Source organism: Ciconia boyciana, chromosome 3, assembly GCF_034638445.1.
Source record: "Ciconia boyciana chromosome 3, ASM3463844v1, whole genome shotgun sequence".
In the NCBI taxonomy this organism is placed as follows: domain Eukaryota; kingdom Metazoa; phylum Chordata; class Aves; order Ciconiiformes; family Ciconiidae; genus Ciconia; species Ciconia boyciana.
The window spans coordinates 112,036,738-112,062,404 of NC_132936.1; the positions used below are offsets into that span (position 1 = coordinate 112,036,738).

Genomic DNA, 25,667 nt, shown 5'->3' on the forward strand with positions numbered 1-25,667 from the left:
ACTTCTGCTGCTCTCCTCCAACCCTGCCCACAGAACTGCGACCCTTAGCACTAACCTGCTCTCCATTCCCTTCCTCTCACTCACGTTATCTCATGCAGGGGTTGTACACTTGCCTCTGATTGACTAACATATCACTTCTACACCTGAATAAAAGGACACTATATTCAGACAACCACTGAAAAATCTAGAGATTTCCGCCTAAGTCAGTGGGGATGACACATATTGTCCACATGCGTTTGTGAATGAGTGATGTGGAGTGCCTGGTTTGCTTCTCTGCATTCACATCCCAGTCCCGGTATTGCAGCAGGATCACGTGTTTCAGCTTTGCCTGTAAATACCTTCAGAACTGAGTCACAAGTGGTGTTTTACATCTTTAAAAGAAAGAAGAATAACAGAGCCTTCTTTCATGGGCCACCCCTTCAGGAGTATTGAGTAATGTGCCCATTTTTCTTGAATTATTGTTTTTAAAATGAATAAATTTCTTCATACTACTAGAAACGTTACCATCTGGTTTTGTCTGTGCTGTGGAGATGTCTAACTCCAAACCACTGAACATGTAACAGCAGTACTAATCACTGTCACTTAATCAATTTCTCTGAACTGTCTTTTCATGTTGTCTGCATATGTCTGAAGCATGAGGTAGAGCTTTAGGTACTGCCATACAAACAATAACCCTAGTATTCACATCATGAATGTTTGCCATTCTTATACACATTATAGAAGTGAAAACATCCAACTTCAGCAAGAATATGAGTGGAATATGAATACGCCCTCACAGTTCACACACAAGGAAATCCGTTCATCATTTATGCACCAGTGGAGAAGGTCTCGTGCAAGTTAACAGAGAGCTTTGTATGATTTATAGCAACCTGATGTCGATATTTCTTACCAGTTTTAGAGCATAGTGAGCCGCTGATATTACATTGATAGAAAACCATTATGTGCAGGAAAAACGTCAGCTCCCCCGTTTCCATCCATATTCTGCATTCTGATATGTTCATATGACTGTGATTGCAATTAATACATGCTAGAAAGCATTAGCCTGTGCTGTCAGCTCTAGGCTATGTATTAAACCCCTCTTTGAATTACATATGTTTGGCAAGGAGAATCTACTTAATTGTTCACATTTAAAAGGCATGTTTAGCTAACAATAGCTGCATTTTGTCTTCAAGTGTGCTTAAAAAATAAACTTTAAAATAATTCCATGTTGTTCACAAATCCCCTATAGCAGTTGAGGTTATACAAAGAAAGGCTGTATGAGAGTGTGAACACCACCACTACCACCAAAATTACACAGAATGCATTTGAGGAGTCAGAATTCTCTTAAACTATTGAAAAATGATTTGTTAGAGTGAAAGAAAACCCTTCCTTTCAGCACATGCGATTGTTTTCAGCTGCTCCCAACACTGGGAATGTATGAGAATCCTTAGGACTGGCTGGAAAGCTACAATTCTACTCAGTATTCCCATGTTTCAATGATGTGGCTAGCAAAGAGTAAAGATCAGTGTTGGTACAATGGATCAATCATCATTTTTAACCTCATTTTCTTAGATAATTTAGGAAAAAAATATTTTTGATCAAATTCAAATGAGAAATGCCATATTTGTAATTCACAGTGACAGACACTAAGAGGTCAGTCTATTGACAAAGAAGTGGTTCAGTTCACAGTAAAATAATTTGGAAAAATGCAACATTTGCTTTCTGTTGCTTTGGGGGGCTTTATGATTTATAAAAAAATCAAATAACCTTAACAACTATTTTAACTTCAATTACAGGAAAATTCTTCTATATCTGAAGCCCCTCAGTTCCTTTATGTATAGACATGGTAAGTGCTAACATTTGGGAAGTTTGTAAATAAAGCATAATTTTCACCCTGTAGTAGCTCATACAGACACGTCTATATGTATTTCAGCTAAGCATTTTAAAAGGCTGATTCAAGGCAACCCAGCGATCTTTCTAGTACTGGAAACGCATATAGAACTACAGGATAATTGGACTGAGGCACAAATATTCCCTTTATGTCTTGAGCCATAATGAACACAGTAGCTCTGTGAACTAACTGTAATTTTATTTTTCTTTGTTTCAGCTCCTTGCACAATGAATTCCATGAAGTGCATTAAATAGGGCACTTGCAGTGATGTATAAATTATAGGAGTCACTTCACCTCCTACTGCAATGTTATCTTGCTGCTATATGCACCAGGAATACAGTGCAATAATTTGTGACAGGAAAAGAAGAGCAAAACTTCTAATAACAAGCATAAATCATTTGCAGTCCATATTTCACAGCTCTGCCCGTTAGAAAAATAGGTATCAGTTCTGGGACCAAAACCAAACCATCACAAAGTGTCTGAGAATGTATGGTTCCTAGCCGTCTCCATCTATCCCATACATGTTATCACACAGCAGGGGATGTACGTATGCAGGAAGCAGATTGCATGCAAAGCCCCATACTGTTCTGCTCACAGGTAACAAAGCCTTCCCCAAAGCAGTGACTGAACTGTAAGAGTCATCTTAAGTAGCAGCTTGTTTGCTCTCTCTTGGCTATACTGATGCTTTGGAGATCTCTGACCGTTGCAGCTGTTTTCTGCAATGCAATGAGCCTGGCCAAGACGTAGGAAAATCAACACATGCTCAAAGATCAGTCCATAAGCATCTATTCTATTATTGGTCCTTACTTAATAATGTAGGAAAACAACTGATCCCATTTCTCCCTCAGAATCAAGAATCAGGGCTAAGAAAGGTAACTAATGCTACCAGTTGGTATACATCACTGAACTCTGTCCTGACTATTCTTACTCTATTTACCTACAGAACAAGTACAGGACAAGATCTGATACCAATCAAACACTGTCCTGAAAAGTGGAACCCAAGAGCTGCCAGACAAACGCTGATTGAGAGATGACGAAGTATTTTATTTGGTTGCAACGTGTGAACTTTTGTTGGTAGAAAGACACTTGTTTGAACCTGAAAAAAGCTCGTTTCTACAAGACCATTTTTTCACTTTCAAGGTTGTCTTCTGCTAAAGCTTCCAAGACCAGTGAATACTGTATGTTCTGGCTTTAAGACTGCCAAAACCTCTATCCATCCCATTTCTGCTAGGGGCATCAGGAGAGGTTTTGAACCTAATTTCTAACTTAAACCTTTGTCGAGTCCCGAGTTTGAGAAGAATTTAACTGTAATTTGCAGAAGAAGAACTGTTTGTGCGTATGCTAAAAACTGTAAGACTTTTTCCCTGGTCTAGATTTCCTTGCCATTAAACTCAATGATTTCACCTCATTTGACCCACTTTGGACCTCTCTGCATTTTGGAACATTTCAATAGCTACAGAAGTGGCTAGATAATCGCTAACAAATAAAATACCAGCCCAGTGTAACGGGAACAAATAAGCTGTGTACCAGAAACACTCACTGAAACTCAGCAGAAGTCAGAGCTCTGTACAGAGCTCAGGAAAGGCTGGAACAGCAGTCCTGACATGCAGAATGGCAATTTGTTCACCTGCAGTTTTATAACTCTTCACGTAAAATCAGTAAATCATCCCAGGTTGTTTTTTTTTTTTTGATAGGCTTCCACTAACATTTTTCATAACTTGTCTGTGAGACGAAAAGACTTTGTTATTTCCTCTATGACATGAAGCTGTTGGAAACATAAACTATTACTTTATTTTTATTATTATTATCATTATCATCATGATTATTCTTCATGCTGTTATTAGTATCTAGAGCAGAAGAGGGGAATGTGGAGAGACTGTGAAAGCAATATGTATTGCCTTACTATACAAAACATAATGCAAACAAAATATGTTGACTAAGTTTTGCATGCTAATAAATTTTGTTATGACTTCATCCAATTACGGCACATTTAGCAGTTTGTATATCACAATGAAATCTGCAATTATAATTTTTGTGACTTTATGTTCCAGACAAGTTGATGGGATTGCTGCTTAGCAGCTCCTAATCTGGTCTACGTTTTTATATCCCATATGAAATTTGTTGCAAATTGCATCTTTCCATTTATTATTTAGAAGACAGGTGCACAGAAAGTGAAGCTGGTGGTGGCAGACTGAGCCTTGCTAGCCACCACAAACTGCAACATATTTATCCTAGAAAAGAAGCCCTATTTTAAGCATAAATCTCACTAATCAGTAAAATCTAGCTAATCAGTGGTTTCTATGATATATAGGTTTACCATATTCAAAGTGTTTGTTGAATAGGCTCTCATTTTGAGCTGAGAACTTTGGTTAGAAATAGGCATATTATGGGCAATGATCATGTAAATGTACATTTACGGCTCTGTCAATAAAACTGAATGGGCTCTGGCCATCCCTTAAACATATTCTTGCTATAAAACTGTTGACCTGAGAGCTCTGAGTATGCTGCATCATGTCTTGTGCTGGCGTGGATCCCTTTCCTGACTGACCATTAGGCAGACAGAAAAGAATTCTAATAGGATCTCAGGTTACGGCCTCTGAAGTGAAAACATACAGAGTAAAATTGTCCTAATCATCATGTTTTCTGCCTCCTAGAAGTATCTGTTAGGAAACATAAGCTTCACCAGCACTAGTGAGGATGTTAAGGAGTGGCTGTGGAGAAGCGACTCTGGTTTGTGAAAAGGGTTAAGGGGAAAAAGTTGAACTGAGCCATGGGAAGAATTTAAATGGAGGGACAAATCCTTTTGCATTTCCTATCCCAAATGAAAAGAAAAAATCATTAATCTGTCACTATCGACAATATTATGCTTTTCTCCCTTAAGTTCCAGCCTACTGTTAGGAGTAGCTCAAATCCACATGGAGACTGCAGTATTATTGTGGTGGAGCAGTGCCTACAGGACTATTCACAGAGAAAGCTTATTCATAAGACTAAGTGACTAAGACTAAAACAGCTTATAGAGAGACAGATATGCTAGAAGTTATGACTCCAGTAACCTCCTTGGTTCATGTTGTTTCAAATATGAGAAAAGGACAAGGCCAATGAAGAGGGAGGCAAATTAATAGCTTTTAAGAGTAGAGAGTGGGAGGACAAGTGACATTTTGATGTGAAGAATGACAGATAAAATGATCCAGACAATTGGGATTATGGAGAACATAATTCCTGTGCCAATTCATACTTTTTTTAAAAAGCAGTAGTAGTTGGAATCCAAGAAATGAAAAAGTAAAAACATTCTCAAATAAACATGAGAAGTGGAGCTGGGTGATGAATGATAAGCTAAAATAGGAAAGCTAAACACCAGGATGTAAAGCTAATGGCAAGGTTTTGCAGGAAGATTAACATTCACATTCCCCTCCTGGACCACAGTTTGGACAGAAATGATAACCTGCCAGAAAGCTTCATTTCACCCCTCCCGTTCCTGCACCCACCAGCTAAATGACTGTACGTGGCTCCAGGACTACTGAGCATTGCATCCCCAGACCTGAAGTTCCAAACAACCCCAGAGAAGAAGAATTATTTTGAAATTTCATTGGCTTTCAGCAAACTGTAAGGCTGAGGTAATGCAAATACATTTCTAATACAACAGCTGTAATCTAAGAGGGTTTGGGAAATTTTTTAGTGGTAGGTAACTAATGTATTATTTTACATTTACTTTATAAATTTTTTTTAAAAAACATTAAAATTATCTACATTTACAGTAGATAAATATAAATGTATCTATTGAACAGCACTGCCTGATTTAACTAAAGCAAGGAAGCAATTGGTATGGATGAGTTCAGAGCCATTTGAGCTACTGCATTGACTCATACTGGACAAGACACAGTCTTGTTAAACTCAAGAGTCTGAAAATAAGAAGGAAAGATCAGAAAAAAATAATCCTGGAAATTAATTTTCAAACTCTCAACAAATGAATTCTCATCACAATTCCCAAATATCTTCCTCATGATGTCTGGGACTTCTGCAAGTGAAATGTCTTCCTGAGAGGTGTAAAAATGTGTAAGGTGGGTGTACCTGTTGCTGCTCAGTTTGAAGAATGGTCATTCCATCTCATGGCATTTTGAAAAACACTCTGAAATCCTTTTATTGGAAAGCAAAAGAAACCAACCCCAAAGTATTCTCATCAAATCTATAAATATCTTGGTTCCTGGAAGAGCTCAAATGCCACCCTGCAGGTCCATCAAACACTGAAACAAGTCATAAATGTCTCTGCCTTTACTTAAATTTGAATGAATAATTTTTGCATGTGGGTATTAGGCTATGTGACTTCAAAAAGGAACCACGCATCTGCATTTGAAGCAAACTTTGATTTGTTTTAAGGCTATGTAGACATATCCCCTGCCCCAGATTTGAGTGTTGTACTAAGGGCTCTCAGTTGTGATTTGCATTAATATACTAGCCTCAATTTTCACTGATTTCTACTTGAACTAAATATGTTACTGCACAACAAATTGATTTTAATTCTTTTACTATTAGGTATTATAGCAACTACCGAAGACTACCAAATTACCTAAAACAACTGACATAAGTGTGCTACCAAATATCACAGAATTCAAGTGAATAAGAAAAACTGAGATATATATGGTAGCACAAGCTGTTCACTCAGAAAAGGTAAAAGCTAACCCAAGCCAACAAAGAAAGCAGGAGTAATTCATTGGACATCTGGGATTTTTTGAAGGTTATAGAGTAACATAATTCTTCAGACTGCTATTATGAAGTTTTGCATTCCTTTCACACCTGTGATAAATATTTGGATTTTTAGAGAAGGTATGTAGTATTAATTGAATACCAAGGTAAGTGGGAAATTATATCTCAGAGAAAAATTAGTACCAAATCTCCATTATTCAGGGGGAGTAGGAAAGACATGGCCAAAACACTACAAATTTTTTGTTCCACAGAAAATACTAGAATGTCAAAATTTTTTGTTTCTAATCAGAACTGAAACATACACTCTGAATAGTCGTGGCTTGGAAAAAAGCCATAAAACAATTTGAAATTTTAGACTGTTGTATTCTATGTCTTCAGGCTTTTACCATCTATACAGTATTTCATACCATAAACAGTGATTCAAAATGAACTCTGCTTCTACTACTGACATAATATGACACTTGAAATACGGTACTTTCATCTTATTTGGGGGAAATGCTTAAGGCACAAGCAATTGCAACATCTTTCTCCTAAATGAAGTTGTTCCTTCTTTATCACGACAACACAGTTGCAGGGGCCCCAGAATGCCCTTCCCAGTCCAGCCTCAGGTTCTTGGTCAAGCTATAACCTTCCTCAGATTGTGACTATCAACATGCTCCCATCCGTTGTCTTTGAAAAATGTATAGCAAACTCTCCCTCTCCACTGACACTGCCGTGTGTAGAAAGGCCCCAGTTCAACTTCTCCCTGCTATGTAAGAAAGGACTGTCCTGCTAGATGGGACTCTGGGGGACTGGAGCATGCAAATATGAAATAAAAGAAAGTAATAAAAAAGTTGACTAACCTAACCCACCTGAGCTCGGCTCACAGGGATCGATGTCCTCGTCATCGCTAGGACATTCAGCTGAGGCCACGAGGATGTCATCTGTGGTCTGCAAAGAAAATAAAAGTCAAATAGACACATTTTAATTGACTGAACATGTTGTAAAATTCTCACTGGCATTTCTTTTATTGCTTGGATTTATGCAAGGCCGAGAGCATTCCAGACTTAATATGTAATGGCACAGTGACACTCTCCAACTCTGTATTAATGGGACTTTGCTTTTCAATTCGCACTTGTCATGTTTTAGAAGGACTGTGTTAGATAACTGGTGCAGGCACTTAAACATTTTAATATTTTTTTGTAATAAGAACAGAAAGTAGAAGGATAGAATATGTATATTGGGGCTGCTGGTCTTCTCTCTTTATCTCCAATATCTCTACTATGATATTGCTGAAAACACTGAGAGCATTAAAAAACCAAGTCAAAATATTGAACTGCCTGCAGCTGTTAAAACTATCAGAAATGTAGTGATGTTTTCTCCATTAACCGCACTTGCTTTCTCAGATGTAGAGCCAAAAAAAAGGAAAAGATTCAAATATAACTCTCATTGAGTTGAAAACTATTACATGAAAAGAAAGTAAAGGAAAGAAAACAATAATAAATATATGCAGCATTAGAAAGAACCATCCTATTTTCTTAAATAAGTGAAAACATTCTATTTTTTTAAATAAGTATTGCCTTGAGTACTGTGCTTAGGTCCGAGGGCCTCTAGCAACCTCTGTCCAAAATGAGCTTGGACAGTTCTTGGTATAAAGAAATCAAATAAATCAAGACAAAGGAGACAAACCAAGGGATGTATGATACAACACGCTATAAAGAAAAGAAACGGGATTCCTATCTACCTATCTTACAGTGCAAGAACAAGGAGATATTCAAGGAAACACTGAGGCAATCAATCTGAACCTGATAAAATGAAATACCTTCTGTTCAAGCCACCTCTGAGAACAGTCATTTAGAAACGTAATAAGAACATCCACAGTTATTAGGGGAAATAATAGCAGGGAAATATAAAGTGTCATGCTCCTGGTCATTTCTCAAGCAATTACTAATGAGGTTAGGAAGAAGCTTTTCCTATGGGCAAGACATTTCATAACTGTCCATTTCAAGCTTCTGTTCACCTCACTGAAGGAAATACACAGAGAGAATATGAAGACTACATGATACTGAAACAAGTGGCTAAGGATATAGCAGCCAAAAAGCCATTCTTGGATCCCTGGATGATACATATGCCAATGAAGAGATACAACCCATTTTGGTCAATGTGAAACATTATTTTTAGGGGGTCTTTTTGCATGAGTATAGGAGAGGGACATTACAATACATCGAAGTTTTACATCAGTTTAAGTCTGAATATGTAAGAATTTTATTTCTGTACATTATGGCCAAAGCCTAACCAATGTTGTTTATCATTATTATTCTAACTGAAGTTTTAAAGCAAAGCATATTACAGTAATAGGCTTTTCTTTGTCACGCTTCAAGAATATTAATAAGCATATGCTTTCAGCACTTCTGTGAAGTAGGAAAGTGATACAGGAATACATTCATTAACATGTGAGGCATAACAAAGAAAAGCCTATTATAATAATATTATATTTTACAGGTAGAAGACTGAGGCATAAGAGAATGAAGTAACTTGCTGAAGGTAACCAAAAAGGCTATAGACAACAGCTATGTTATGTCACAGTTCAATGCCATAATCACAAAAATTATCTTTCCTTATAGCTGCAAAAATTTGTAGCTGGGGGAAACCACTCTGTAAATCTGTAAGGCTGCCAAAATGAGCTGGCAGATTTGCAGTGAGAATTAAAAAGACAAAAAAAAAGTACTCTAGTTGTCCATTCTTTCTGCCATGTAGAAAAACAGAGTTATAACAAAAGCCAGCTGCAAACATCGTCTTGAATTTCTAATGCCCAATTCTTTTCCCTAAAATGCAAACATTTAAGCTTGAAAATCAATATCTTAGTCCCTTTCTGGAAAAGCACCTATGTTTTTCCTAACATATAAAGAAAAAATAAGCAGGTAACCAATAAAGCCTGCACATAAAAAGTTAATTCTGTACTGTAAAAGCCACAACTAATAAGTATAAAAAAGTACTAATAAGGATAAAAAAAAAACCCCATGCATCTCCCAAACAGTTTCAATTTGGTCAGTGAAATCACAGTGTCATATTTTTCCTTCTGGCCATAACACTGGAGAAGACACTATACATTTATGACCTGCAGCCAGAATACTGAACATTTACCAACTGATCACTGGGGAATTGTACACAAATACCATTAAACAGAGAGCATCACATGCATACCTAATAGCCATCACAAGAAATGATGTTCTGTGAGATCTACTGGTCTAACTGGAATTTTGTTTAAGGGTGCTTTGGTACACGTGTGGATGAGTAACCCTCGTAACTTGAGCGAACTGAGGTAAAATGATCAGATTGATTTATAGAATTATTGCAGTGTCTCTGATTATTTTTGATATAGGATAGTATGGTCAGAGTTTACTTTAAGTAACTCTACTTTTTGTACAGTTTGCACTGCATTCAAAATTACCAGAAAATAAATATGGAAAAATCATACACTTTGAGTATCTTAATGTATGAGAGAGACTTTGCTCAGTTACTTATAAGAGGGAGTGTCAAAACTGTCTTTATGAAGTGACACTAATTCCAATCTATGGAAAGAGTATTCACACTTCTACAAGAACAAAGGGATGTTCTTGACTGATAAAAGTGCATGTATACTATGGGTACAGAAATGAATAGTACCTTAAATAAATGTGAATATAGCACATCAAGAAAGACCTCATTAATGTCTCAGAGTATTAAAGGAAATAATGTATGTTTCAAAGTCAATACTAGATATAAAACTAATTTCGTTGCAAGCAATAAATCAAGTATCACTATTTGAATAAGAAGGGAAGCAGTAAGATGATGTGAAAAATGTTTTCTTCAGAAAAATATGTCAGGAAGAATTCCAGTTTAAGTATCAATTAACAGATGTGTCACAACCTCCCCCTATTCTCCCCTTTCCCCAAACCTGAATACCTCTTTCCTGCTACTCATACATATTTTTATCAGAAAAAAGGCAAAGGAGCTGTGAAAGGCAAGTGAGATGGGAGTGACCAAGCTACAAATTACAGCCATTGGGCTGCTTAACACAATTTAAAATGGGATTAAGAATTATCTAAAACACTAGAGAATATAAAGAATACATGAATTAAAGAATACATAAATTAAAGAAATACTATGGGCCAGCTACCAGAGTTCTTTCTCCAGAAGAGCTCTGACTGATGGGAATTTACCTGAACAAAGAGCAGGATTTAGACCTAAGGTTCTCAGACAGCCATGGGGTACAGATACATAATGCAAGATAGAGTAATATGTTTTACTTACTGCACATTATCTTTTCCTCATGCTTTTTAATTTGGATGGGAAGATTTAAAACAAATCAGTTCTCCTAAGTGAATTGCAATTGTTGCTAGCACTATGGCTAATTTACAGGACACTGCTTTGAGCATTCTCATTAATCAAGGATTTAAAAGTCAGTGGAAAATCCCTTATTTACAGTGAGTGCCTAATAGGATAACATCCAACTGCTATCATCATAATACACATCGGATTAGAATGTCTGCTGGGCAAGTTGTTCAAATTCATTTAAGAAGCGATACTCTAGTTGTAAGAGATTTAAAAAATATTAAAATAGCAGGTGTACAACCTGGAAGGCCAGGCAGAATTTCTTTTGATTGCATCTTCTTTTCTTTGTGTATTTTCAAAGCTTTTCAGATTCATTCTGCGGATTTGGTTGTACAATTTAAAAAGCAGTCCATTGTAATATGTGGCTTCTTAAAAAGTTGGACATCTGTTCACATTTCAGAAAAAGGATGGTAGAAAAAGCTTACAATTAACGTGCCAACATAAAAAATGGACCAAAAAATAAAATCACATTTTGTAAAGCTAGAAGTCACTGCCTAATGTTATTTCTGACAATTATTCATGGGTGTGGCCCCTGCAGGAATAGGTCTTGCTTACATCAGTCAGGTCTGCTTGCAAAAATAAGGACTCTGGCATTTGTCTCTTAGCCAAGAGAGAGTTTAAAATATCACCAATCTGCCACCTTGCCTGAGGAAGGAAATGGTGACTATTTCAAGAAAGCTCCTGGCCAGATCAAAAAATGATGCTCTAGTCATGGCTTAAATACAGTGACAGTCTGTAGCTATGGATAAATATCAAGCTGCCTCAAAAGTTACTACCATGGGTTCTAAACTGGTACCAGCAATTACGGTTGTGCCCTACTAATAGTGCTCTTTGAATGCTATGTCTTTAAAAAAAAAATAATTGCAAATGAATAAACAATATGGGAAAGTAATTTTTTTATTATTATTCAGTTTTTGCATGACTGGGCATAAATACATACCATCTTATTCAGTTTTTATGTATGAAGCCTGTTATACCTGAGGGTACCAGAGAAATATGATCTAAAAATTAAATCACCAGTCTGAATTGTGCATTCATTAACAGTATAATGGATCCTGCATATTTTCTCCTGTAGTATTCCACCAGTTCTCCTTTAAATCATAGCACCCTACAGCTACTCTGAATAAAGTTTATTCCTTTCTTGTTCAATAATATACTTTATCCCATGAGAACTGCAAGCAAATCCAAATTACACGACAGCTAAAAACTAGCAGTCCTAAATTATTATATGAATTATAAACAGCATAACCGCTTGTGACTACTGTTTAAATTATTTTAGATGAGAATTTCAACTGTGTAATCAAAACTATTCTTATTTATTTGTACACCTTTGGCGCTAAATGATACCAGCCAGGCACCGTTGTGCTTGGTGCTAAAGGCAGCTGGAAGGAAAAGGCTCTGCTCTGAGGAGCTTACAGTTTGATTTCGGACCAGACGCAACAACTGAGCGTGAGAGAGGGGAGCAGAGGATGGAGAAGGGTCAGGCGAGGATGCTACTGATAAGCGCTAGCGCTTACGCAGGCTTTGATCTAGCAAATTTTCCAAAACGATGCTCCAAGACGGCAGGAAGGAAGGTCAGGAAGAAAGGAGGCAGAGAAAAGCCAGGCAGGAGCCCGCGACTGGCCAAGGAGATGCTGGGAACAGATGGTGCCTGGAGAGCGCTGCCAAGGCTGCAAGCCTCTCCGAGGAACCTCGGCATATTTAAAACCCCGCCTGGCGAGCGCAGAGGTGAGGACAGCCGGGGCGGCGCAGGAAGAGGCAGGCAGCACCAACAGCCTCATGGTTAAGGCACGGGAGGATGGAGCATGGTTGTGTTGGGAGGGGAAGTAACAAAGAAAGTGAGAAATTAATGGTAAGGTCACGGGAGCAAAGGGGACGAGGCGGTAAAAGGGGATGGCCAGGATACAAGGGAGTTGATATCAAGAGACCTGATTAATGGGTAAAGAATTTAATGACTGTTAATAAATTACTGTCCGAAACATACTTTCAGATGTAGGAGTAGGAAATTAAACCTCTAATTCTCTTTTTCCCCTTTTCTGAAAGGCTTGGTTATCATCTCTGTTTACATTACTTCATTTTTCCTCCTGAAAAAAAGCTTATTCAAATACTTGCCATTTATTTCAGACAGAATAAGCTACAACTGATATTTAAACACAGAGGTCTGCTTCAGCTTAGCAGACCATGGCTCTAGCTGTATACCATATTTCCAAAGGTTTTGGAAAACCAACAGATACGTACTACTATCTTCTTCATTAGCTGTGGCAAACTTTCCTTTAAAAATACGGTTCATGCAATGTTTACCGAAGGGAGCTTAGAGCAGGCATTTTGTACTTTTGCACTGGACACATTAACTTCTGAGACAGTGAGGGACTTTCCTAAAAACCATTCCCTGGCATATATTCCTTTTTTCCCTATTTTTCTTTCAAAGGGAGGAATAAAGTAACCTAAACCAATGGGAATGCTGGCAGAAACCAACAGGGCATGAAAAATCACAAAAGAGTTCATGTGGAAAAAATCAAATTTCATTTTTCGGGACAGGATTAACTGCACAATTTTCTAGCCAAGACTGTGTAATTTAAATTTAATTTTCTGTGTATGAAGCAGATCTCTATGACTGGTTGTTGAGACAGTTGTAGAAAGAAACTCGAATATGTCACATTAATCAGTCGTACTCTTCAGCTGGCTTCTCCCTGGTGTTAATAACCTCCCATTGCATGAGGCAGTTTGCTGAGAAAGACGCCAGAGTGATCTAGCAGTAATATCAGCTCTAGATGACATGCCGTTTGGACAACTGCCTCTAAAGTTGTATTTAAGCTGCTATAGGTCAAAGAAGTACACGTGCATCAATTACTGCTTGTCCACCCACATACAGAAAGTATTTTCTCGGCACCGTGCTACTGAAAAATGATATTTCTGGACATGAATATTAAAATGCTAATATTTCAAGCACATACACAATATTTATTATATCTTTTATTAACTGCTGACATATTATTACCCTGTAATGTGAAAATACAGTAACTGAAAATCAAAACACTTTCTCAAAACTGGCTCTCATCTAATTAATACCATCATGTTATTTCTTGAATCGGTCAGTGTTTGACACTGGGAGAACGCAAAAGCTTTGATTAACAAGTTCCTCTCACCAAAAAAAATAAAAGAAACGTCTAGGATATAATAACCAAACACAATAAGGCCTTTCAGTTAGTGAAATGAGTGTTGTAGAAATTAAACTCTGAGGTGTAGGTAAAAAGCTCAAGACGATGCCTTGGATACCCTGCAGGCCACCTCCAGCCTCTGTCCGAAATCTCAGCAGCGATGGGAACACAGCTGCCCCACGCAGCAAAGCAGAACAACCTCATTTCTGGCCTCCACCTCTCTACATAGAGGACAGAAAGTCTATCTTTCCACGTAACAACCTTAAAATCCACAGTATTATTTCCATGCAGAGCAGCATTTGTATTACTTCTCTAGCTCCCATCCTCCTCCCAGACGTCTAAATTCTCATGGGCAAAATTGCCACAAATAGCAGAAATATATTTGAGAAAAGGATTTATAGTAAAATAATGTCAACAAAACTGCATAGCTTTCCTTTAAGCTCTGAATTTGAAGTTAATTGCTTCGGTCAAAGTCTTAGAGCCATTTGTCTCATCTGGCCAAAAGCAGAAGCAGAGCTGAGAAAATCCACATGCTGGCAAAGGTACAACTTTTTACCTGGACAGCTAGCCAGGCAGCACTCTGCATTAATCTTTAAAAATAAAAATATTACTAATTAAAAGTAAGTAAATAACCTAAATCTTTTCCTATCAGGTCATGTCCCTTACCTCCTGCAACATATGAATAAAGTTAGTTTCACAGATGTAGACCAAAACCAATTTCTATATTTATTTTATTTATGAATGTCACTTTTCTTGTCCCCATGTGAAACGTTTTGGGAGCTGCTGTCTGGAAAATTAACCCACTGTTTTTCCTCCCTGTTTCTCTCCCTGCTGGGCAACTAATGAGAACACACACATCTCCATCAATATATTTTTCACTGGCCACTCTTCCATATTTAAAGGCCTTGCAATGAGATATTTAACACCACACTCACTGCATAACAGCAGAGGCTATTTTGGACTTCTCTTCTTGAAACAAGCTGATCCCATGCTAGCTGTGGTTCTTGGAAGCAGAGCAAGCACCAACCACACAGTAACAGAGTATCAAGGATGGGAGTCACCATTTCTCAGTTTTCAGCAGGAGAAAGAAGGTTTATTTTTTGGAGTAATTACTTCATTACTTGATCCAAGTCTTGAGTTATAGCACAGGGTTTGGTATTTATAAAGGGAACAACTGATGTTTACCATGGACGTTGGACTAATGCTTCAAAACAGTGCTGGCTGCAACGAAGGGTAAACTGTCCATCTTTCACACCTTTCGCATCAAGGCCAACTCAGTCATAAAAACCCGACGGCATGTCTTGCACGAGGAGTCATGTCAGCATCACGCACATTTTGCATTGATAAAGACCTAAATTTGTTTTGCAGTGCCAGAGGAATGGACCAGCATTTGACCTCTTGACTTGGTATGACATGGTCTTGCTTGTGACCAATGCAGAACTACAGGTACAGTAAAAAGACCAACCTGTTTCTATCCCTCCTACTGGAGATATTGGGGAGGGGTGGTCGGCTGGGAATAACAAATATATGAGCTCTGTACCATGTCTACATTGCTCTCTTTGTTCCATCCTGCCCTCTCCCTCCCTTCTGCAGTGGGGCTGATGGAAATGGGAGCTCATGTCCTTGCTCTCAGGACTCCTCTCTCTGTGCTCTTGGGAACTGCCGGCAACCCCGCAGCTCGGTCTGCCCCCAGAGCCCCGAGCAATCCACGTGAGGTTGCAGGCAGAACTAGCCAAATGGTTTCTCATGCTAGAGAAAAAAATCACAGATGAAGAGACATGGCACAAACCTGAACTTCATCCTTGAAAGTAGATATTGATACGTAACATGCCAGCAAAAAAATCACTGGCACCTAATTGCATAATGCCTAATATATTATTTATACTGTGCCATTTGTTGGTCATGGCCATTTGTTGCAGTCATGGCTTGGATGAAGAATGAATGAATTGCCACATTATTTCTCTCTCATCTAACTTTTAGATTCACAGTGGTGTAACATTTCTGTTTCCAGAAATAATTTTTTTGGCTAATTTTCATTCTGCGATTACAAATACTTCTATCACAGATCGTACTGATCAGAAGAAGCTGTGCTTCTCTTCAACTTACCTTTTTCACCCTTATTTCCCCCAGATAACTAAAATAGGTTGAGAACAATGGACAGGTAATCTGTGAACTCTTTAAAAGTCACTTGTGCTCTCTTTCGGAGATTCTCCTCAGAACATCCATATTCTTCTCTCTTAGACACCATACTTATTACAGAACAAAAACAACAAAAATGCAGTTTGATTTTTGTCTTGTTTTTACATTTGCACTAAGCCTAAAATATTTGGAATGGAATGTGATTGATGAAATGCAATCCTATTATTTTCTCCTAGGCAAGAAAATAATTTTGCCTCTAAGTATGAGAGAAATGTTTCTGGGCATTATGCTTGTATTTTCTGATATAGTTTTATTTTTAGCCATCTCTTTTGCTGAAGTAAACATTTTGGTCTCCATTAATTCTGAACTCACAAAACACAGTGGAGACTTTTGCAGGTTCTTTTTCTTTTTAACCCAGAAACTCTGTGCTTATTAAACTGCAACATTACAACAGTGATAGCAAACCTTTTAATTTATATTCCTGTATTACCAATCACATGTACAGAGATTGCTGAATTTTTGGAATATGAGACTTACTGCATTTGTATTCATCTCAGAAAACTCAGGCATAGCATTATTAAAGACTTCAAAAATTACTATTTGAGTTTTTGTTGGGGAAGTGGTGTTGCTTTTAATTGACCAGTGAGCTGCTAACATAGGCTATTTCTTTGCAACTTAATCACATCGTTTAAGACCTTTCTTAGCAAAACTTAATAAAGTTAGAGAAAAGACTGGAACCAACATTGGACACTTTTAAGATTCGGCTGGACAAGGTGCTGGGCCATCTTGTCTAGACCTTGCTTTTGCCAAGAAAGGTTGGACCAGATGATCCTTGAGGTCCCTTCCAACCTGCCATTCTATGATTCTATGATTCATTTAGTTATGCAAATCTCCCTTATACAGCAAAGTTAGAAAGGCACTTACGCTGAACTACACTTCCATCTTTTTTATACAATTACAGTGCTGCCAGTTTTACTTTCTGTGAGTATTCCCGGCTATTGAATTGTGCCACACAAGAACATCTTGCTCCACTGATATCCATGGGAATTTTGGTACTGGTCTCAAAAGAGAGGAAGGCAAGAAAAGCCCTTTGCAAGGAATACTTCCTGCAACTAACATGCAGTCTCTGGTCTCACTCACCATATTTTCAGGGTAGAAAAAGCTTTTTTATCTTGTTTCAAAACACAGAGCACAAAACAATAATTTTAGAAGAAATGTAGAAAACCGCATAAACCATCAAACTGCTTTTTAGCCATTTAGGTAAACCAGCCATCTCATCTTGCCCCGGAGAGAGACAAGTGAGAGACAGAGACAATAAAGAGAAAACATGGGATCTTCTATTTAACACTGACCTACCCACACCAAGTTCTTCAAGTTCATCTGAGCATGTCTTTGACTCAAGGCAAATTAGTTTAAGTCAGTCAGAGCAAGTAAGCATCTGCTCGTATCCCTCTCCCAACCCTAGTTTTCCTTTCCTGAAGGAAAGAAAAGCACCAGTCCCACTGCCAACACTTTCCTACCTTGATTTTTATAATAAAGACTACAGTTTAAAATTTTTGAGGGGCTACGAGGGAACATTGTTCCCTCCCAGACACTTGTTACATTTTATCCCCCAGTATCACTGGGTTACACAGGTTTACTCAAAGAAGGGAAAGGAAAATTGAAGCTGGCTTCCCACAAACCTGTCTTTGAAATATGGCCTTTTCAAATATTAAGCAGTTAGTTCCAGTAGTAAAAATTTGCCTTTCTTATTTCTTTCACATTTCCTTATCTTACTGTTTTAATTTAAAAACTCAAAGAACATTGGCAGGACCAGGGGAAGTACTGAGGAAATAACCTACTAGCTTTGCAGGGCCAAGAAATGTCCTACAGAGCTTCATTCTGCAAGTGCAACTTGTTAATACTAACAAGAATTAGCTACACATGCATTGGAAGGAGGCAATGCCTAATTGCCTTTCGGTTAAAATAAGTTTCATTAAAGCCACTGTTTTGGAGATACAGTTAATTAGATAGTTTCTGAAAGTGTACATTTGTCACAGAGGTACTTGGGTTTGTTAATGATGCCTTTATTTCATAACTGTCTAACAAAGGGCACTCAAAATTCAGGTGAGAAACATGCTACAGGAAAGCAGCAATGCTTCGCACGCCTGGGAGATGCTCTAGGTGATTGCTGTGGGAGTGGCATGTGCTTCAGATGGCATAATTTAGCCTTCAAGAACTTATGTACCATTAATTGTTTCCAGGCTCCAATTTTCTTAAGTAATCACTTTCAACAACAAGCAGAGAAAGTTTATTTGCATGAGAAAAGTTTTCTCTCTGTCACTACTTTAGTGCTGTGAATTCAATATACATCAGAGAATAGTACGATACCTACACTGAGGACTCAGGGTTTTCCATCCCTGGAAAGGGGGAAGATCTTATCTGCAACTGCTCTTAGTTTTATCAAATTACCTATTTAAAGATACATTCCAACCCTGCTGGTACATTTTTAAGCCTGCGTGTATCAAATCATAAGTCTACGTGCATGCACACGCACTTGTAATGAAACAGTTCCATAACTTCTCAAACCAGGTTAAGCAAAAATGAAAAAGAGGAAGACAGACAGAGACTTTTTTTACATGCAGACATTGTTTACAACCATGTTGTTAATCAGGAACCTACCTTTTTCATCACATGTATGAAAATCTATGCAAGGGCGTCAGCCTAAGAAAAATGGCAGCTCACACAGGAGGTCATTTGGGTTTGGGACCTAAAAATATGGTCTTGCTTCAGAGGATAGGTAGTGGTTTTCCAGTACGAAAGAGAGGAACTGAGAGCTGCGAGACTATTTCTCCTGTGCTGTCCATACGGCTGCTGATGGCATTTGGACAGTGAGGAGGAGTAAGTCAGACTTGAGTAGGAATGAGAGAGAAATCAGGCTCGGAATGATGGCAAGATGGGATACTGAGATGGAGGGCCAGAAACATGTGAAAGGTAACTGAGATAAGCTGCTGGAGGATTTGGGAAGAGAAATGAAACACTGCGCACACCGTAAGGCTGGGGGTACACACACCATTACAAAGGGAAGAGAGGATGGGGAGACAAAGAGTTACAGTAAATCAGCAAAGTGGCACATGGAGAGCTAAACAGAACAATGGGTGTGGGGAGGCTTGGGATAAGGACAAAGGATGCTGGACCAGCCACTGGCAGGAAAAATTACGGGTTTGTAGCCATCAGAACAGGCACCAAGATTTCAGCTTTCCATCCACTGTCAGCAGTTATCTGCTAATCCCTCTAGCAAAGATTTCAACTTTGCAGAAGTCTGGTCCATGAGGAGCCATCACCTTAAAGGACTTAAGTTTAAAACTCCCACTAATCATTGTTATCTCAGCCTCAGAGATCTGCATGGTGGATCCACAGGCTCCAGCTGTACCAGCTGTCTGCTTCGGGGTGTCAGTTTGATAGTGCACAGTGGAATACATTTCTGCTGTTTGTTTTTAAAGCAACTGGGAAGACCACATGCAAAACATTTGATTTGGAAAATTTTAAGTGTGAAAGGGAATGAATGCCCAACAACTGGGGGACGCCAGGACTCCAGTCTGACATGAAGCCTTAATTCACATGCCTTGTGCCTGCATAATGTGACGCCACCTTTAATAACATGCTGGTACAGATTAATAACAACATATTTGAATGTCAGCTGGTGTAAAGCTGCACAGTTCCAGAGAAACAAAATGTTCACACTTCAGTTGTGTATTTGGCCCATCATTTCATGTGATACCTTTTAAAACTGAAAGCCCAAACCCACAGGGAATTATCTTAAACTTGAATGTGCTTAAGGCTACGTACTAGTCACTGTTCTGACTGCAACATGGCACGCTTCTGAGACGTACTCCAAAGACATTTCTGTTGTGAGGTAATCCAAAAAATCTGAGTTAAAATGATTAAGTCACATAAAGTCTGATGTTTCACCTTCATTATTACATTATGAACAATTACTAGGAATATGGCAGAGAATTTAAAATAGAATGCAAAGTGAGAAATTAACCATCCATGCACACCCCAGTTATTCAGTATGGCATTATATTTTGACAAGGTCTTTCCATCCTCTGGCAAGAGCCTATAAGTTATCTTTTTAAATTTCTTTTCATAAGGCCTTATGATTTTATTTGTTGAAATACAGCACAAAAGCAAGGAAATTTCATTTGATTGGAAGGCAAATGGAAAGATAGTGTAAGGTTCCTCTTTAAAACTAAAAAAGATTTCCTAAGACCCAGGCTCAAACTCAGATGGGAGTCTAGAAGAAGTTCTTGGTGCAACTAAGACATTCAGTTGGCTCCCTAAATAGGCATGCTATGTCAGGAAAGGCTATAATTAAACTCCCTGAGTCTGTCAGTCTTGTCTATATGGGAATGTTATTGTGATATAAATGAGGTTAATTAAAACTGGTATAACTCCCAGGTGGATAAATTTATGCTGGGGAAAAAGACCAAATGTTTTCTGCGTAGCTTTGGAGGGCAGTGTAAGCTACTTCCAGCCAGCCCATGGTTTTCCTCTGTGCATCAACAGGAGGAGTTGAAGCGGTCAGACTGCACTGGTTCATCTATACTATTCATGTAATGGCAGCAACAGAATGTGTCAGACCCTTTACAGGCGCAAGCCATTACACTCATGCTGACATGCTCGATGTGTCTGACTGCATAGCAATCTCCACTACACCTCAACTCTTCAGATTTAGCTCTTTTTGCTGTAACAGCTGTGTACTGCTGTCAGGAGAGCAAACTGCACAACCAAAACAATGCAGACCAACGTATGAGAAAATCTGAATTAAATAAGACTATTTCAGTCCTTCTCCCAGTGGTTCAACATCAAGCATCCAGGTAGTTTGTCACTGTCAGCACGCCCAGAGTTCCTCATGTTGGACAGCCATTGAGGGGTCATGTTCAAGTCCCTTAAGCTTTTATGAGTCTGAGGAAGCTTCGATACTGTTTCTTTCCCTTTGGCAGTGTAGCACAGCACCTTAGTACAGGGAGGTGGTTTTTTCTTCCCTTTTTTTTAAAATATCTTTACAAAAATGTGTAATCACTAGATTCTCCAGATTTCTTAGATCTGAACAAAGCTATAAAACTACCTTCACACATTGCCTATCATTGATTTTTCATGTCTTTAGTATTCTTTGGTCTTCACAAGGACCCAACCTCCTTCTCCTCCTGCACTGCTGTTCTCCTGAGGTCTGTCCTTTGGAGTGTGGGACCTCTCTCTTCTTCCTAATATCACTGCAAGATCCATTTTTTATAACTTCTGCTCACCTTTGCCTCCCTGCTGAAAGACTTCTAATTAGCCCACTCGGATGATCCAAGTCCTCTGTTGCCCTCATTGCTCTACCTTTAGCAGTCATCGTTCAGACTTCACTGCATCACTCTAGGACCCAGGGTGAAATTATTTCATCTGTTGCTCTCTGTTCATCATAATGATAATGAAGTAATACTCTTCGCTTAATGTTACCCTTGTATCATGAACTTTAATATCCATAATAAACTTCAACACAGAGGAACAGATTTTGAGCTGCTTGGAAGGGACAGGAGTGCAGAAGCTGCCTGCAAAGCACTGTTCAACCCCTCCCCTCCTGGATCAGCTGTCAAGCAGAAAAAAATAGTCCTCAGATGCATACGAATGTTTTACATTATGACACCAAATAGGCGAGTACTCCTTGACTGCTCTGTGATGCACCCTTTGCCATTTGGGGCATCCCTTGCTAGTTTTATCCAACAGCACAAAGCAAGAATTGGGATCCAGAATCTGGCCAAAAAATACTACATAAGCTGTATTATTAGGGTCCCTCAAGAAAGCTGATATGTATGCAATGCTGTATTGCAGTGCTTTGAGTCAAAGAGCTCCTAATAAGCAAAGACAGAACCTACATCACAATGTCCAGCAATTTGAAATAAGAGACATAACAACTCGGAAACCTTATTTTGATTGATTTTTAGAGAACACTAATGTAACATCTAAGCACTCAGATGAAGGGAAAGGAAAACTCCACAAGTTAGGTGAGCCCGCCCACAGAGAATTTCTTCACCTGATCACACAAATTTGCAGAGATTAATTGTATGGAAGGAGCCACACAGTGTTGAATTTCATGATAAATGGACACTATGACAGCAAACGATTTCCCCTAATGCTCCATTATGCTTCTCAACATTTGAAATTTAATTACTTGAAAAAAAAACACAAAATGCAAAAGCCATCAATACCCTCACCATTATGCAGTATTTTCAACTTGAGAAGGCATTTTGTTTCACCATAAAGAAAACTTCAGGTGTGAACCCAAGGGAGGCAGATCTCAGACATTATGACAATGTTGCTATAGCAATTATTTGTGGGAACGTGCATCAGTCGCATTTTAGCTCTCAAGCCCACTGCTCAGCTCATGCATGCTGTTCATAACCAGAATATAAACTGCCTGATGCTTATTGTATCCTAATAAGATTTGTAAATTACTTATAGTGATGTACTTCCAATAACTAGGAATGGAAGAAGAGTTTTTGTTACTAATATTTAATCATGTTCAGAAAAACCCTTTATATCTATGCATTCAGTTAGCTATTTCAACTGCTCTTTTCCATGAAGTCAAGGGTATATAAATATATTCTAAAAGCAATCAATTACATTTTCTGAATTATTGTGCATAATACATTATTCAAATGTGGTCTGCTTTGAATAGCGGTTATTTAAGATCAGATTAATATTTGGAAGCAGAGGAAGAAAAACTTAGATCAAGATAAAATTTTATAACCATTCAGCACAAACGAGGGGTGTGAAAGCGCAATGTTCAAGTATTCTCAAAAGCCCAAGCAGCAGATAAAGCAGGCATATCTGAATCACCCTTGCATGTATTTTGTCCATTTAATAATACTTCACTGCTCAGCTAAACTAAATTTTCCTGGCTACATTCATTAAAAATAAATGCAATTGTGCAATGCTTGTGATATTAATGGACAGCTTCAGGCCTCAAATCAAAACCTCTGAGCCAAAGTATCCCAGACTTTGGGAGGGTTTAGGTTTGAAGCTAGTTCACTCTAGCAATGCAGTCTATGAACATAAAACTCACAGACAACAGACAAACTCCAGACCCTCCGGAGTGCTCAAATCATATACTTAGCCAGCTAGAAGCACTTTCTTCAACCTACTGTTCTTTAATCCCCAATTAATTTTATTTATTGATCTTATACTTTCAAAACTGCTTCAGCAGCCAGAACAGGATGGGTCCTAGGAGTGCATAATTCTTAATTTCACAACGAAGTCTTTGGTAAGGAAAGATCCATCATGGTACAGAGTGAGTGCCCTACATAAAACGAGGCCACAGGGGACCTGGCTATGTTCTGCATTTGCTTACCAAGATGACAAAACTTCTCACTAAACTCTGTCAGATACACAGTGAGGCAGTTCCTTAACATTTCCTTCCCAGTATCTGCAGCCTATTGACTTAATACACACATATTTCAGCATGTCTTAATATTTTGCCTCAGCATAACGAAAACGTTACAGCCTCCCTCCTTTGTTCTTTCCAGCCTTCTTCTGCAGCAATGTCTGAATTAAAGTAGGTATAAAATATCTACTTATGCAAATTACACTCAGATATTTGGGGGGATGAAAATCCTAGGAAAAAACTATATATAACTGAGTGCTCTCTGAGCAAAGCAATCATTTCTCTTTGGTTTTTTGTCTTGAAATAAATCCACGAGCCCTTTTCAACACATGAAAGTCAAACTTCTTAACCTCACCCATCAATGTGCGCAGTAGGCTAGCCAGTCCCTGTAGTATTTTTACAGGTAATAGAGCAAAGCTCTTTTCTAAAACGCGCTTGTCTGCTAATGCTCAGTCTGGAAGTACTTGCTTTGTTTTCAGTACATACAGGCTGCCCTGTCAACCTTTGGCTTTTTTATTATTTTTTTTAAACTCCAAACAATAAAACAAGTGGTAACTGATATTAATAATTAGCAGTTGTGTATAGAGCTGCTCTTTAGCTTCCCTACTCATTTCTTCACATTAAAAATAGATGAGGAGAGGACGAGGTTGACATTTAAAAGTACAGTTCTCTTGATAGGTGACAGAAATATGGACATCTACACAGTCCCAGGGGCTTTACTGACTGGGGAAAAGATGTCTAGGAAACTCATCTGTAACTCCCACCCTGTAATACGGGGGACACTCTGACACAGAAGAAGAAGGGAGTCTGACATCCTCACCAGAAAGCTGTGGACTAAGGAGGTGTGGGCCCTGCAGAGCTGAGATACCCTCTTCCAGGTTACACCATACCCCGGGATGCAGTCCTCTTTTTTTTCTCTGAACTTGAACCCTCCTGATGTGATTCTTTCTTCTTCTGCAATATTGAAACTCACCTCCTTTTTTCTTTGTGAGCCATAATACCAGGTAGCTGTAATGCTGTAGACCCAAGAAAAAGCCTGCTGTCACGCCCCCTCCTATCCTACCATTTACTTGTAAATACACAAAATATCCAAATTCCCCCAGTCCCAGCTTTTTAAAACAACACAGAACTCAGAAAATCCTTGTTTTCCAGGATGGCAACGAGAAAGACACGTTTTCCATTAATCGGCTGCTATTTGCCTAATTCATGCGGGTTTTAGTGCTGGAAAAACAAAGGAAACAAAAGCCTTCCCTGCAGTCTTAAATGCTTTTTTGGTTATGGATTTCCTTCAGGAGAAGCGATCACCTTGGTGTGCATAGCTCTGCACGGGCAGCTTTATGCAATGGCTTCCAATTGAAACAGCAGGATGGAGAGCAAACGGCCTATTTCTTCACCCTAAGACCCTCTGCACCCACAGCTCAGTTTTGATTGAACAACATCAAGATGGCTTTATGCGGACAGCACCTCAAGGAAAAGATGGGCACTAACCCACCATGAAGAGAGGGGTGGCTGATAGTTTCCAGTTGGGTAATCAGAGAGGAATTAGTATTTTGCTTCCTAAAGGCAGGACGAGGGTCCCAGCCAGCGGCTCCCATCTGCTATTGAGCAGAAAGCACGGCACCACCGCTCCACTGCACCTACTGCCATTTCTCCACCATGACCGGGTGTTTCTTCAGCTTAACGGGGCACGGCGAATGCCAGCAGACGGGGTGTTTTCAGTGATTCTGCTCTGAAAGTTAAATCTGCCGTTATAAGGTTATGCTAATAGCTAAACCTCAGCTGTATGTGTCAAATTTGTACTTCAGTAAGGCTGTTATCCCTTGCATCAATTTAACAGGAGCAGACTGAGCGTTAGGCAGTTCTCATGTATACAGAAAATGTACATACAGCAAGTGCCACCACTGCACGATGCCGCAAATCAGGAGTTCTGGAAACACCAGAGCGAAGCCTCGAAGAGGTGATTATAATCCCCAAATGCTGACTTGGAGATGGCAGACTTCTCAAAACGGCATATGCAATTATAGTGAGCACTTGCAAA

At 38.8% G+C, this 25,667-nt stretch overlaps 1 protein-coding gene across 21 annotated transcripts in view; it reads right to left on the bottom strand.

Annotated features, from left to right (window-relative positions):
- Positions 1-25,667, bottom strand: part of NRXN1 (neurexin 1) — a 728,334-nt gene that overhangs the window by 10,048 nt on the left and 692,619 nt on the right. For 12 of the 21 annotated variants that reach the window (XM_072858476.1, XM_072858461.1, XM_072858465.1 and 9 more), the window contains one exon: positions 7,414-7,501. In XM_072858476.1, the coding sequence (XP_072714577.1) occupies positions 7,414-7,501 (88 nt within the window). The remainder of the gene's footprint in view (positions 1-7,413; positions 7,502-25,667) is intronic. The other 9 variants (XM_072858477.1, XM_072858472.1, XM_072858474.1 and 6 more) reach the window with 2 other exon arrangements.